Raw genomic sequence first — 13,156 nt, forward strand, 5'->3', positions numbered from 1 at the left:
TAAAGGACTGTCTCATGAGCTTAGTTTTGATGGTGATGTTGGCTGAATTGTCTAATTTACTGATGTTTGGGAAACAACAAAAGTATCGTGAGTGCTTTTCCAAATTGCGTGCCTTCTGCAATTATTCTGCATTATCTTTTCTTGGAAATAAAACATAAAAGCAGTAGGTTTATAATGTAACAGCTTATATGAATGAGCAAAAAGGTGGCAATTCTAGATGATGCTTTATTCTCTTGTTTGCCCAGAACAGTTTAGCATCTTTAAAGGGCAATTCAATCTATTTGCAACTTACAGCTTGCAAAAAATGTCTGAAGCTTGGAAAAACATTACCTAAGGTGACAAAACTAAGCCTAACAGTGAATACTGTCATGCAAAATCTCACTACAACTTACAACCAGTGACCGTAACATTTTTGCTTCTCTCTGTAGAATATTGCATACCGTTACTACTTCAAGTTTAAATGACATTTGTGGGAAATTACATTTAGTAGGAAAAACAGCTCATGGCTTACATCACTGATCACACAATCTCAAAGAGTTCCAGCTTTTTACACTCTTTCCACTGCACGAGTGACCAGTACTTTTCTTGCTCATCTGGGGCTGAAGTGCAAAGAGCAATATTAAGATTGAGGTAGCCTTTGATACAAGGCTTCCAGAAATCTAACAATACACTATTTATAATGAGGTCAGTTCTACTTACAATCTTGGAAAACGCAGGTGCCTAAAAAACTAAATTATGCTAGTTCTCACCCTGTTAATCCTAAACTAATTTCAAAGTCATGCATAATCAGGCATGGAGTAGGCTTCATGAGATAACAACAAATAAAAAAGCCTCTTGATTTTGCTCCAACGTGTAAGCAACAACGGTTAGACTAACAACAGTGGCAGCAATTTTTGCCACCCTTGTGACTAATTATGAATAACTTCCTTGCTACAGAATCCTCCAAAAAACCATATGAGAATTCTGCAGCCAGTAGACTGGACTGGTTGATCCCTGGGTAGAATAATGTTTTGATTAGCTGTATTGCACAAGGTGAAAATAACTTATCTTTTCACTTACTTCTCTGATTATTAGGGTATCAGTGGTACTCCATACCACAGACCCCCAGACTAGTTATAAACGTGGTTGGTGAAATGGCTGTCAGGAGCAACAAGAGCTTTGCATTAGCTAAAATCCAAAGTACCTACCTTCCTGAGCAGGTTGTACAGTCCACGTTGAGTTCTGCTTAACTTGTTTAATTTTATTAATATGACTGAACAAGTAACTTGGCCAACACAAAGCAACAACAGACTGAAACCTGTTTTATATTCTTTCCCCAAATAGACTCAACCAGTAATTAGTCTGAAATTTATCAAAGACAAATACATTCTAAGAAGCCATCTCTGTGCCATCAAAACAGCAAAGTTACATATATGAGAACTATACCATTTCTGTGAAAATAGTAGAAACTGGAACAGCTTACCTCAGGCAGCACATCTTCTGAGGCAGAAAAAAAGTACGTATAAACTATTAGTTCTGAAGCAACTTCAATGTATTTTTCCTGCAAAAATACAAACAATGTTTTTTTAATTTCTGAACTTTTAGTATGCTTCAAACAAAAGTCTTGTGTCATACCTTATCTTCAAACAGTAATTAAAAAATATGGTTATGATGCAAGATTGTAAATACAGTTCAGTAAACGTAAAAAAGATATTTTATTACAAGGAAGCACTTAATTCTCTTAGAAAATATTTTAAACTACATCTGTGAATAGCCCGAAGAAGCACCTTTATTCAACCAAGCTTCACACCTTTAAAGGAGATTCACCACCAACATACACAAAGAGTACACGATGTCTCTTTTGTACATGCTCGAACATATGCTGGCTAGGAAGTGGCCTGATAAGAGGTCTGGCAGGAAGAAAAAAAAAAAGGAGAAAGAAAAATCTCAGTTGCTGCAAGCTGCAAAACACAAACAAATAAAAATCTCCAAGAAAATGCCATACTGTTTTTTTGTGGTTTTCTTTTAACAAGTTCCCCAATGCAAATTCATTTAATTTTTCAAATTATTATTTGTTTCAACTAAAAGCAAAAAAACTAAAAATCCCCCCCACATAAACTTGTTATATTCCTCAAATAGCACCCTTAAATTTGAAATTAACATCTTAGTACAAAATGCTGCTGCCGTGATGTAAATACACATGCCATTTACTGGCTACAGAATCATAGAATGGTTTGGGTGGGAAGGGACCTTGAAGATCATCTAGCCCAACCAACCACCCCTACCCCTGTCATGGGCAACCACCATCCACTAGACCAAGTTACTGAAAGTCCCATCCAACCGGGCCTTGAACACTTCCAGGAATGGGGCATCCGCAGCTTCTCCGAGCAACCTGTTCCAGTGCCTCACCACCCTCACAGTAAAGAATGTCTTCCTAATAGCTAATCTATATATATCCTCTTTCAGTTTAAAACCATTACTCCTTATCTTGTCAGTTCAAGCTCTGATAAAAAGTCTCTCTCTACCTTTCTTATAAGCTCTTTTTATATAATGAAAGGCCACAACATGGTCTTCCCAGCTACAATAAGGTCTCAATCATTTGAGAGATAAAATTCTGAATGTAAGCACAGCAGTTAGAAAATGTGGTCTTAGAAATAAATAAACTTACAAAATTCTGGCAAATTGAGATCACTGATATTTCTAAACTACAGAAGTCTGAACAGTAATTAATATTATATACCTATATGAATGCTTCTTAATGATATTTAAGAACGAAGGAAAGAAATGCGATTCTTTTTTCTCCCCAAAGATTACAGTCTATAACATTTTGAGGCCACAGGCCACTGTAGGGAAGGGAGAAAAAGCCAGCAGAAATTGTTATGAATAATTCTGTAACAGTAATTTCCTTATGTTGCCAAATGCTGCTACTTTTCAGATGTCTAAGCACATATTAAACCGATTTCTAAGATAACTTTTGAGTATTACACAGATTCTGCCCTAGTACTGATGTCTATCAACCAGTATTTAGGTCAGTATTCTTGATTCCAGTTTCCATGAGTTTCATTGTTTATACGTTCTGATACTTTGAAAAGACCTTGGTTCTTGCACTGTAAAGAAGGCATTGTGACTATCCAGTCCCTACTTATCTTCTCCATGCCACTCCCCACCAGTCTCACATACAACCGCATGTATCATAGGTTTTAACTTCATGTCAATGTCTTGTTCTTTTTTAAATAATTCAATTTTTGGCCCATCCCAAAAATCCTACAGAAGTTTTAAGTCACCAAAACCAGTCTCACAGAAGAGTATACTTACCCTGCCACTCTATTAGCAAATTCAATTATATCATCTTTGGTTCTAGGTCCTCTATAGTTGTATGCCAAGTCACCTTTTAAGCTAGATAAATAAGAAAGACAGAAGAAGAACGGAATTGAAATCAATTAAACTACATCTGCACATGTAGAATTAATCCTCATGTGTTTATTAGTCACTTTTTAGCAAGCAGTAAGCCAGGTAATTTTTCAAATAATCAAGTAAAAGAAGTGGTCAGCAAAATATAAAACTCAATAATACAATACAATTCAATTATGGAGTAATAAGAATTAACATTCTTTTGTGATTATTTTTTTTTTCTAGTGCACAGCAATCATTTACTTTCTTAAACACACAGATCATTTGGAACATTTGCTTATGACCACACAAAGAACCCTCCACACCCAACCCAAACCCCAAACATTCGGTATTTATACTGCTTACGGCTTAGTCATAAAAGACAAACATATAAAGTTCTTTACTGCTTTTTTATAATGGAAAAGTATCAAATGACCTGCAAAACCATCTGAATTTACCTATTAAGTTAAGCTTCCATGAAGTGTTGGTCAGTTTACTGTACTCTGCCGATAGAGGATGTAGCACACTCACTTTGTAAGAATATTCAAGTAAGCTTTCCTAATTCTAACAGACTTTCTTTGAATCCTTATAGGTTTAGGAAACTCACAGGAAAAAAGTAAACATAAACCCAGTTTTCAAAGCATCTCTATGCCATCAAAGTTTTCATCCTTAAAGATTAACACTAAGTGGTAGGATAGGTAACTGTTAGAAACCCAATGGGAAGCATTAACTTACAGCTTAATCGTTGGATAGCCTCGCACTCCAAATTCAGATGCAATACCTGAAAGAAACATGTTAAGGTCAAAGTGAACTAAGACTTTCTTGCTCTCCTACCTTAATCTTTAAACACAGTTTACTATGCAAGCCACATAAATAAGTGAGAAAACTTACAATTTAGTTCAGTATGAATTTTAACTTGCTTTCAAGAAGCTGCTGTTATGAAGCAGTATCATTAAATTTTGGACCTCTTTCAGAGGTACTGCAGGGTCCCAGCACTGGCTCTCAAATCATATGTCACAAGTCAAATGGCAGGAGAATCCTCTAAATAGACATGCTTGGTCAGTTTTCACCAGGTAGTATGCCTTTAATATGTACAAACAATTGGCTGAAAGCATCAGAGGCAAGAATTAAGTATCACGGATGTAGAATTGTAAATACTAATTCTTATAAGAAATATAAAATAAAAATAACTACCCATGGGCTACAGTAATGGGTAACAAAAAAAGTGCAGTAAAATACTGTAGTAGTTACAAAAAAGTCAAGTTTTTAAAACATATTCTGCAGAGGTAAATATCAACAGACATCAACTTCACCAGAAACAGACACTTTCTAAGCTATCAGTTACCTGCTGCTTACTGAAGTGGTAAAAAGTAAGACAACTGCAGAACTTTTTCCTCCACCTCACATTTGTTTAAAACCTTGTATCTTGCTCCCATTAATTAGAGAAGTACAATTTGCAACCACCTTTCCAGCTGTCAACATAGCAACTGCCACCTTAAACTACACTTGCCAGTCAGTTCAGTGTCTCCCAAAAGTTAAACTAAGTAGTCTTCAAAAAAAGCTAAAATAAGTCTAAAATTCTGACAATGTTTGTGCAATTCCCTACTGAAAAACAACCCCTGCACACAAAAATCACCAAGATTCAATACTTTTAACATTAACATTCTGAAGCTACCAACCACATGCAAAAGCAGCAGGCATGGGAGGATTTGTGTGCAGCGCTCCGAGTAACAGTTTAGAAATCATGACCCTAAGGTTGCTTGCCTGGAGCAAAACCTTAACCATACAGAACTAAATAAAACTAGTGGCTCACCTACCAATATCTTAGTCAAAGGAGGCTGATCTAAGAAATATGTGTACAGAATCAATTTAATTCTGATCCTTTTCTCTCACAGTTATACTACACAGAACTAGAATGCATTAAAATGTGTATTAGAACATTCAATCACAAGAGCTGTTGACAGGCAGCTAATTTCTCCTTGCATAGCTCTTCAGCAGTCAGGAGAACCCCAAAAAAGACATTTTTTAATATATTTTTTTAAACAGCCTAGCCACGGAGATTATTAAAATCCACTCAACATCACGGAAGCGACTTATTTCTACCATCACCTTCACTTCTTGATATGAAGAACGCAGTATAGGCAAACAGCAGCAATTATGGTAGCCTCCAGTGTGACGTGTTTCTACTTTTGAGCACATTCAGTGAACTTCTGAGGCTAACTCCCGTGAAAATTCAACTGATAACATGCCAGGTTGATATAACTGCTGTATCCTCATCCCTAACAGCTACCAGAGGCAACAGGTATTGGATGCTTTATATGTTCATCTAGGATGTCAATTCTCTGATGACAAGCTACCCAGAGTTCAGATTTTTCACGCTATTTCATATTCTTATTAGGAACACAAACTATGCAGAGCCAACCACTGAAGTTCCTTCTTAGTTACATGTGTATGCCCAGCTGCATTTCCTTCTGATGTTCTCAAGATTGAATTACTGAGAAGACATTAAGTAGAGTTGGCTGAGCTTTTCATATCCAGATGTTGTAAAATTTCCACTTTCAAAATAAAAGCATGAAACTATTTCAAAAGATTTATTGGACTCTATTCTTCATAAAACTGGTAACAAATCTGAGAAGAAAAACATTTCAAGGGCACAAAGAGACCCTTGCAGTTTTTAGTAATTTTTAAACATGTAAAACCAAATTCTAGAACAAAACAAATGTTTCAATTCTGTTCAGGTATCAAATACAAAATGTGGTATCAGGATGACAGATGCAAATATTTCAGAGTAAAAGTTTATACAATGTGTATGATTTAAAATTTTATACACGACTGGAATATTAGAGATCCACCAGATCTATTCCCACTTTTGAAGTTAAATTCTTCCCCAGACTTATTTTTCTTTAGCTTCTTTAGCAAATAGGTATCTTTAAGATGAAACATGAGGTCAGATTTACATGGCTTTACGAAACAGTTACATACAATAAATTAGTGTTTGAGATAAAAATCATTTTGATGTCAAAAGGCCAAACTCTGCTACATGTAAGCACCGAAAAACTGGAGTATCTTTGAAAAAAAGCATTCTGCATAATATTTTATGTAAATGTGACAATCCTGAATGATCAGGATTAATGGGTATTAATTAAAAACATTACATTATTAACTGAGCTTTATTACATACAGGTCTCACTTGGTCCCACTGCTCCCTATGTTCAATGTAGACATAAGTGAAATGACAATAAACAAGTACCCTAAAACTAAGAAAATACTGCGAAGCATGCAACAATTCTCTCATGTCTACCCAAACCACTTCTCTGAATACCTAAGGTTTTGGGTTTTCTCTGAAAAGGTCAGCACATATGTAAGGCATCATCAAAAAAGCAAGCATTAAGATATCTGAAATTGATTCAAGACATTTACAGAGAAACATGGGGAGAAATTGGCTCAACACTGATGTAACGACTTCAGCGATTTCAGCAGGCTTTTGGTCTAACATCTTAAGGACTGATAACTGAAGAGAGTAACAGCAAGAGCTCAAGGACACTCCAACAGCAATACAAACACTAAAATCAGATATTGTCAAGAGACACACACCACAAAGATGCTTGTATAATGGTACTCCGAGAAGCGTATCAATAGCAGATCTTTGAAAAAATCTTTTACCTTCCATTTGTCAGGAAGAATTCCCTACACAAGCAGAAACAAGCGTGATAAAACCCACATACTACAGCATGTTGTCACTTTTAGAAATGAAAAGATCAGGAAATTGTTCTGCAATGACTGTTTGCATACATTTGCTATGATACAGAAGAATGACTTTAAGAAATGAAGAACAGTTTCAAAACAGTGTATGTCATGAAATTACCCCTAACCAAATCATACTTACTAGAAAAGGAAGTTGCATCCATCTTCCCAACTTTTACTGGAGAGCCCATGTTTTTCATTTCTATACCCACTTCATTCCACACAGGCTCCAGTTTCTTGCAGTGGCCACACCAAGGTGCATAAAACTGAGAAGCAAATACATTTGATTTAATAAATAAATAAAGGGAGGAGAGAGAGAAGTTAATGAAGAGAAATAATAAGAGAAGTTGATTCTACGATTAAGTCCCAAATAAATAGCAAGCCTTATTTTCCAGCAACTATTTTTACACAAGCACACTGTAAAATTGATCCCATTTTCTCAGGGTCAGTCAGAGCTGAAAGACTTCATTTCATCTTTCTGCCTACGTCTTGCTGCAACACCTCAGTGAAATTATTATCGAAGATATCAATGTTTTGGTATAACAAGATCAGATCACTACTTAACAAAGCTGGATTTTGTTTTCCTATACATTACCGATCAATTCTGAATCAGCACATATAGTTTTCATGACTCAAAACCTACAAACCTGAACTACACAATTTGATAATTACAGTTCATATTTAGGTTAGCTAGAAAAAAATTTCATCTCATTCCCAAACAAGCTCAATCTAATAACTCTTTGCCTCTGAAATAAGGACCACTGCCTCAAGTGTGAGAGGCTTTTTTTACTTTTCTATCGTATTTGAAGTAAAAGCAGCCTCTCATGCTTGAGAGTGCTAAATATTAGAACACAAATTAATTGGTACAACTAGAGAACAGAACTATAAAATTTCTGAACAGAGGTTATCACCTCCTGACTGTAAGTGACAGGTAATCTGCTTTTCTTTTTTAAGGACTATAAAATATAGAACGAAGGCTGTCAGCATGCAGTACTCCATCTAAATCCTGGTTCATCCTGAACAATAGACAGATTGCTTATCCATCCTGTCAGAAGAATTACCATTATGTAATTTTTTCTGCACCATGTACAAATGATCTTCCAAACAAAGAAGCAACCTTACTACAGAGTACAGCATTATACAGTTTGTTTTGATTTCTACTAAGAGGTTTCCAATTTTTCTCATATACTCACATCCACGAGCCAAATATCATCTTTACGGTTTTCTTTAAACCTAGGAAGGGAAAAATTAAATCAATATATGATATATCAGAAAATAAATAAGTGTGTGTGAAACAGACAAAGCCTACAATTAAGTTGGTATAAAACTACAGATACAAGATTTCTCTTTTGTTTCTTTCTTTTTGGACGGGAATAAGGAGGAAATAGTTATTTTTCAGTATTAAGATTGTCCCTGCATGTGATACTACCTACACAGTTGCATTCATTAGGTTTCTCTAACTATTTGCCAAGACAAGAAAAAAAACCAAAACAAACAACACAAAACCCACCCAGGAAAACAGTAAGGAATCTGAAAACACCAAAACACACAAAAGATATTTGATTAGGGTATGTAATATTTTGCAGCTGTTCTAATTATATTAAATACTGTTGTTGACTGTTTAGAACATGTTGCATTTTTATAGATCAACTAATAGAGACTCAGCATGGGTTTATGCTGTTAATCTTAGGTTTACTGAGTGTAGACTAAACAAATGATCTTTAATCTTAACATGCAAAGCAATTTTAGTTCAACCTCCTTCAACATTCTGCTATAGGTATGTCAGTTTATATTTTTATCAAAGGTGTGCACAAGAAACCAACTTAACGGAATAAAAATGTTCAAGTTTTTATCAATAACAGAGATACACATGTAGTACCAAACACTTGGCTAATGACATCTTCATGAACTGACTAGCTTTATTAATCCTAAATCTGTCACTAAATGTTAAACCCTCTTAAACAAAATACAACATGATAAATCAAAGTTCCTTGGTACCTCTTGAAGTGTTGCTTACACATTTCACTGAACTGTTGTCACTACAAGATCATAGAAATTATTGTATTATTTTATTTCTATGTTGAGAATTACATAACCAGAATTTTAATGTAAGGTTTGTTTTTGTAAGATGGGCTTTGTAAAAGTAACTAGAACTGGTAGTAATGTCACATGCTGTAAAATATGGTATACAACATTCTTACTGTAACACTTACTGTGAAAGGAGATGAATATATATATATATATAATTACACAGTAAGTGTGTGATCTACACTTCAAGATCCAATTAATAGAAGCTATAGCCCAAGTCATCAATTCCCAATATGCTGCATGCCTATAAATAGCTCATAGGCAGTAAACAGAATCAGAGAACATTTATTATACTTTATTTAAAATTAAATCATTTGTAATGGACCATAATGATCCTGAAGAAATACTAATGCTGATGCTGGCCTACTGTTTGAAAGAAATAATTCAGAAATCATGAATATAACCTAATTACAGCACCGGGTGTTTGAAACTTAGAATTGCAGCTTTTCACTGGTAGATTCGAGCCTTTTTTATTTTATTGATGGCATACCAAGGTTGCAAAGCCTGTACAGCAGAAAAAGGTATTTGCAGTAACTAACACAGAACTGTTATAGGAAAGCTGCATTTTTAAGTCACAAAATTGCCTAGCTGACCACCTCGCTAAAAATTTACTTCACCACCCTAAGTGCTACAGAACTACTGGAAAAACTAGTTAAGAGCCTAGCATCTCTTGAGAACTCTAACGAAGCTCCAGCTAACTTCCAAAACCAATGTCACATAATTGGTTATGATGCAAGAGGCAGAAAGCAGCTAATGAATTGTCAGATCCTGGCCCGTGCTATGATTTAGTGTTTGTTTGTAAAAGGATTTGCAATGAGACTTCTCGTCCCCCTGCCACAGTATGATTTTTATGGGAGATTGCAAAGAGCATTAAAGCACTGAGAAAGGTAGACTGAAATCTTACAAAACCAGCAGACAGCAAGGAAAAGGGGGAAAGAAAAGAAACATCTGGAAGCAGACATTCCAATGCAATTTAATAACTTTGGCCGAAGATATTATAAAAAATACTGTAGCTTTTACTATAATGAATTTCAAGTTATACCACTCATTTACACGCACTTATTTAATCAACTTCCACAGAAACTATAATCTGAATTGTGACAAAAACCAACTATCTAAACTCATTCTAGTTTTGGTAATATCAATCAATAAATTATTAGACAGTATTATGAAAGTTCAACATACTGTTGAACGAAAATGGAAATGGGTATTTAAGAATTTTCTGAAGGTGCTGTTTCTAGGCCCTATAAATACATTTCCAAGCATAAAATTTCAGTGCCTTTTTTTAATTGTTGTGTACAATCCTCTCCCTTGTCAGCTGACACAGGCATAATCATACTGGTGGAAAGATGACAGATGTTGCACATCCCTGAACCAAAATTATTTGTCTCAAATACATACACCTTCCCAACATCTGGCACTACATGATCAAACGTTGGCTCAACCTCCGTTTAATCCGTGCACCCCACTTCTTCACTAATGGCTAAAAGAAACAAGCATGAATCAAGACTGAAGACCAAGACCACAACTACAAGGGCCTTCAACCAACCAAGCTGCTGTTTCTGTTCCTTCCTGTCTCTTCTCACCCCCCCTGCACTGTTTCTGATGCTTCTGATCCTGCCTTGATCCTGAAACACATCCTCACAGACAGAAAAATATTTCCCTTTTCAGTCTCCTTTGTTATCATACTGGAACAAGCCTGCAAATACCAGATCAGTACTCATCTTGTGAGGCAGACAGCAATTAGATCAGCATAAGCTGATAGGAACTGTAGCTCTTCTTTTGCATCCCTTCCACAACCCTGCTGGGTGATGCCGAGTAACTTGCACCTCTGTTAGTTCTTACCTGCTACTTGTTTTCCTATAAATTGTAAGCTTGGGAAAAGGACCTGCACCTTGTGCTAGCAGGCATTGTTTGCAACTACCAAAACTCAAATAAACCCCAAAGTTTTCAGCAACAGCAAAACCTCTGTATTTAGGTATCTATAAAATGGAAAACTTGAAACTTTCACCAGTTATCACTCCAATTTTTTAAAAAATTGTTTTCCTGACCTTTTAGACTATTTGCCAATTATCTAAGAAGGAAAAAAAAACCCCTACAACCAAACCTGTCCTGAACAACTCACTATTTAATTCTTACTCCCAATTGCAAATACAGACATCTGTGTAGTTTGTAGCTGAAAAACCCAAGTGTTGTAAAATAAAATTTTCTTTTACCAGCTATTTCATAAAAAATTATGTGACTACAAAATTATGCTTCTTCACTCCAAAAGAGCAACTACATTTAAATTTACACCTGTGAAAACATGATATGGGAACACAATGCTGGAGCACAAATACATGCTATTTTATTCACTTAGCCTCTTTACCTTTAGTCCTTGAAAATATGAGGCTTTTTTTCAAAACCAAGCTTTAAAAAAATCAAGTCAAAGCAGTTCCCGTACTTCAGTTGCTTTTTTCACAACACTTAAAACACCAGTCAGGGATGCTGATGTATCTGATGTGTCTTCAGTACCCTCCATCCATACATTCCTATTCCCAACCCCGTAATTCTACTGCACCTCATTTGATCCTGCAATTATCTGCTGTAGCTGAATGAGCAATATGGTAAAAAACTAAATGGTTTTCTGACTGTTTAGCTCTATGATGCAATTTATTAAGGATCAAAACCTCATGAAAACATCACTTTTGACAGTCTTAACTTTATCATGAAGTGCCATCTAATGCCACCTTCTCCTCTCCTACCAGCTAGTATTTTCTGTATCTTCTATTTCAATTCTAATAATCATGCAACTTTGTAGCACTTTAGATCAACTTACTGTTCTGGCAAAAAATAAATAAATTCATGTTTGGAAAGTTAGTTTTTACTGGGAACAGCAATTACATAGCCATCAAGCTGCTAAAGAAACGCAGTACCCGAACAGTACTACACAACCAAGTTAAGGGGCAGGACTACCCATTTAAACACCTCCACGGTCTCAGGGTTTAACCTTTTGTAAAAGCACACTTTTACACTGGAATGTAATTGGCACCTCAAGCAGCCATGAACTAGTCCTGCAGGCCTCCTTCCGTCTACTGTTTATAGTCATGCATGAATGCACTTATATTCCTTCTCCCAACTCCCTGCAGCAGGTATGCAGCAACCTCTAATGAAGAATTTGGTTAAACGCAAGCAGCTTTTACTTGGGGCAGCCACCAATTCACCAATATATTTGCTCTACCAAAAAGAAAGAACAAGGAGGCCCCAGAAGGCTTTTTGGCAACAGCATCTGTAATACAGCTTTAAAAAACCTGCAAAATTAAAGTCTTCCTCAGCATCATTAACTGCACCTACTTTATCCAGGCCACAATCCTTCTGCCATTCCTGCTAAGAAAAAAGACAAACTTTTTCAGGGTAGCTCTCCTGACAACCACACTCTGCACAAAGCTGTCCGTCTGGGGTCACCCCCCGCAAAAAAGATAAACGATATTTAAGCAAAAAGGCAAGGCAGCCTAGTACTTACGCCTCGTCTAGATCCTCCACAAAACCCGCACCCGATGCCAACACGTGTGCAACCACTGCGAGGTAAGGAAAAGCGCACCGTGAGTGATCTCCAGGCCCAGCCGGGGGTGCTCACCCACTCCAGCGGACAGGCTCACCGCCAGCGCGCCCTTCCCCCCTCCCCTCACGCCCCCAGCGCTCCCCCCCAGGCCTCCCGCCGCCCCGCACCTCCCACCCGGCCCCGGCCGCCGCAGCGCTGCCCACCGCTTCCCCCAGCCCTCCTCCCGCCTTCGAGGGCGGCCGCCCAGCAGTTACCTGCCGCCCCGAGGAGCCACCTCCACCGCCCGCCCGGCGCTGCCATGTTGACAGCAGCCGCGGCACGGCCGGAAGGGGAAGCGGCGTGCGGCAGCGGGACCCCTGGGCACTGCGCAGGCGCGGAGGCGGCGGCCGTGGGCAGAGTTGCGCGGGCCGGCGG

The 13,156-nt window shown here is 37.2% G+C and overlaps 1 protein-coding gene across 2 annotated transcripts in view; it reads right to left on the reverse strand.

Moving 5' to 3' along the window:
- TMX3 (thioredoxin related transmembrane protein 3) overlaps window positions 1-13,117 on the reverse strand; it is a 29,542-nt gene extending 16,425 nt beyond the window's left edge. The window contains exons 1-8 of one of the 2 annotated variants that reach the window (XM_037380243.1): window positions 12,997-13,117; window positions 12,704-12,758; window positions 8,307-8,346; window positions 7,256-7,379; window positions 4,105-4,150; window positions 3,295-3,375; window positions 1,790-1,889; window positions 1,463-1,540 (exon numbers count right to left, since the gene is read on the reverse strand). In XM_037380243.1, coding sequence (XP_037236140.1) covers window positions 1,463-1,540; window positions 1,790-1,889; window positions 3,295-3,375; window positions 4,105-4,150; window positions 7,256-7,379; window positions 8,307-8,346; window positions 12,704-12,758; window positions 12,997-13,042 — 570 coding nt within the window. In that variant the 5' untranslated portion in view covers window positions 13,043-13,117. The remainder of the gene's footprint in view (window positions 1-1,462; window positions 1,541-1,789; window positions 1,890-3,294; window positions 3,376-4,104; window positions 4,151-7,255; window positions 7,380-8,306; window positions 8,347-12,703; window positions 12,759-12,996) is intronic. The other variant, XM_037380244.1, reaches the window with a different exon arrangement.
- Window positions 13,118-13,156: the final 39 nt, after the last annotated feature.

This window comes from Falco rusticolus, chromosome 3 (genome assembly GCF_015220075.1).
Source record: "Falco rusticolus isolate bFalRus1 chromosome 3, bFalRus1.pri, whole genome shotgun sequence".
In the NCBI taxonomy this organism is placed as follows: Eukaryota; Metazoa; Chordata; class Aves; order Falconiformes; family Falconidae; genus Falco; species Falco rusticolus.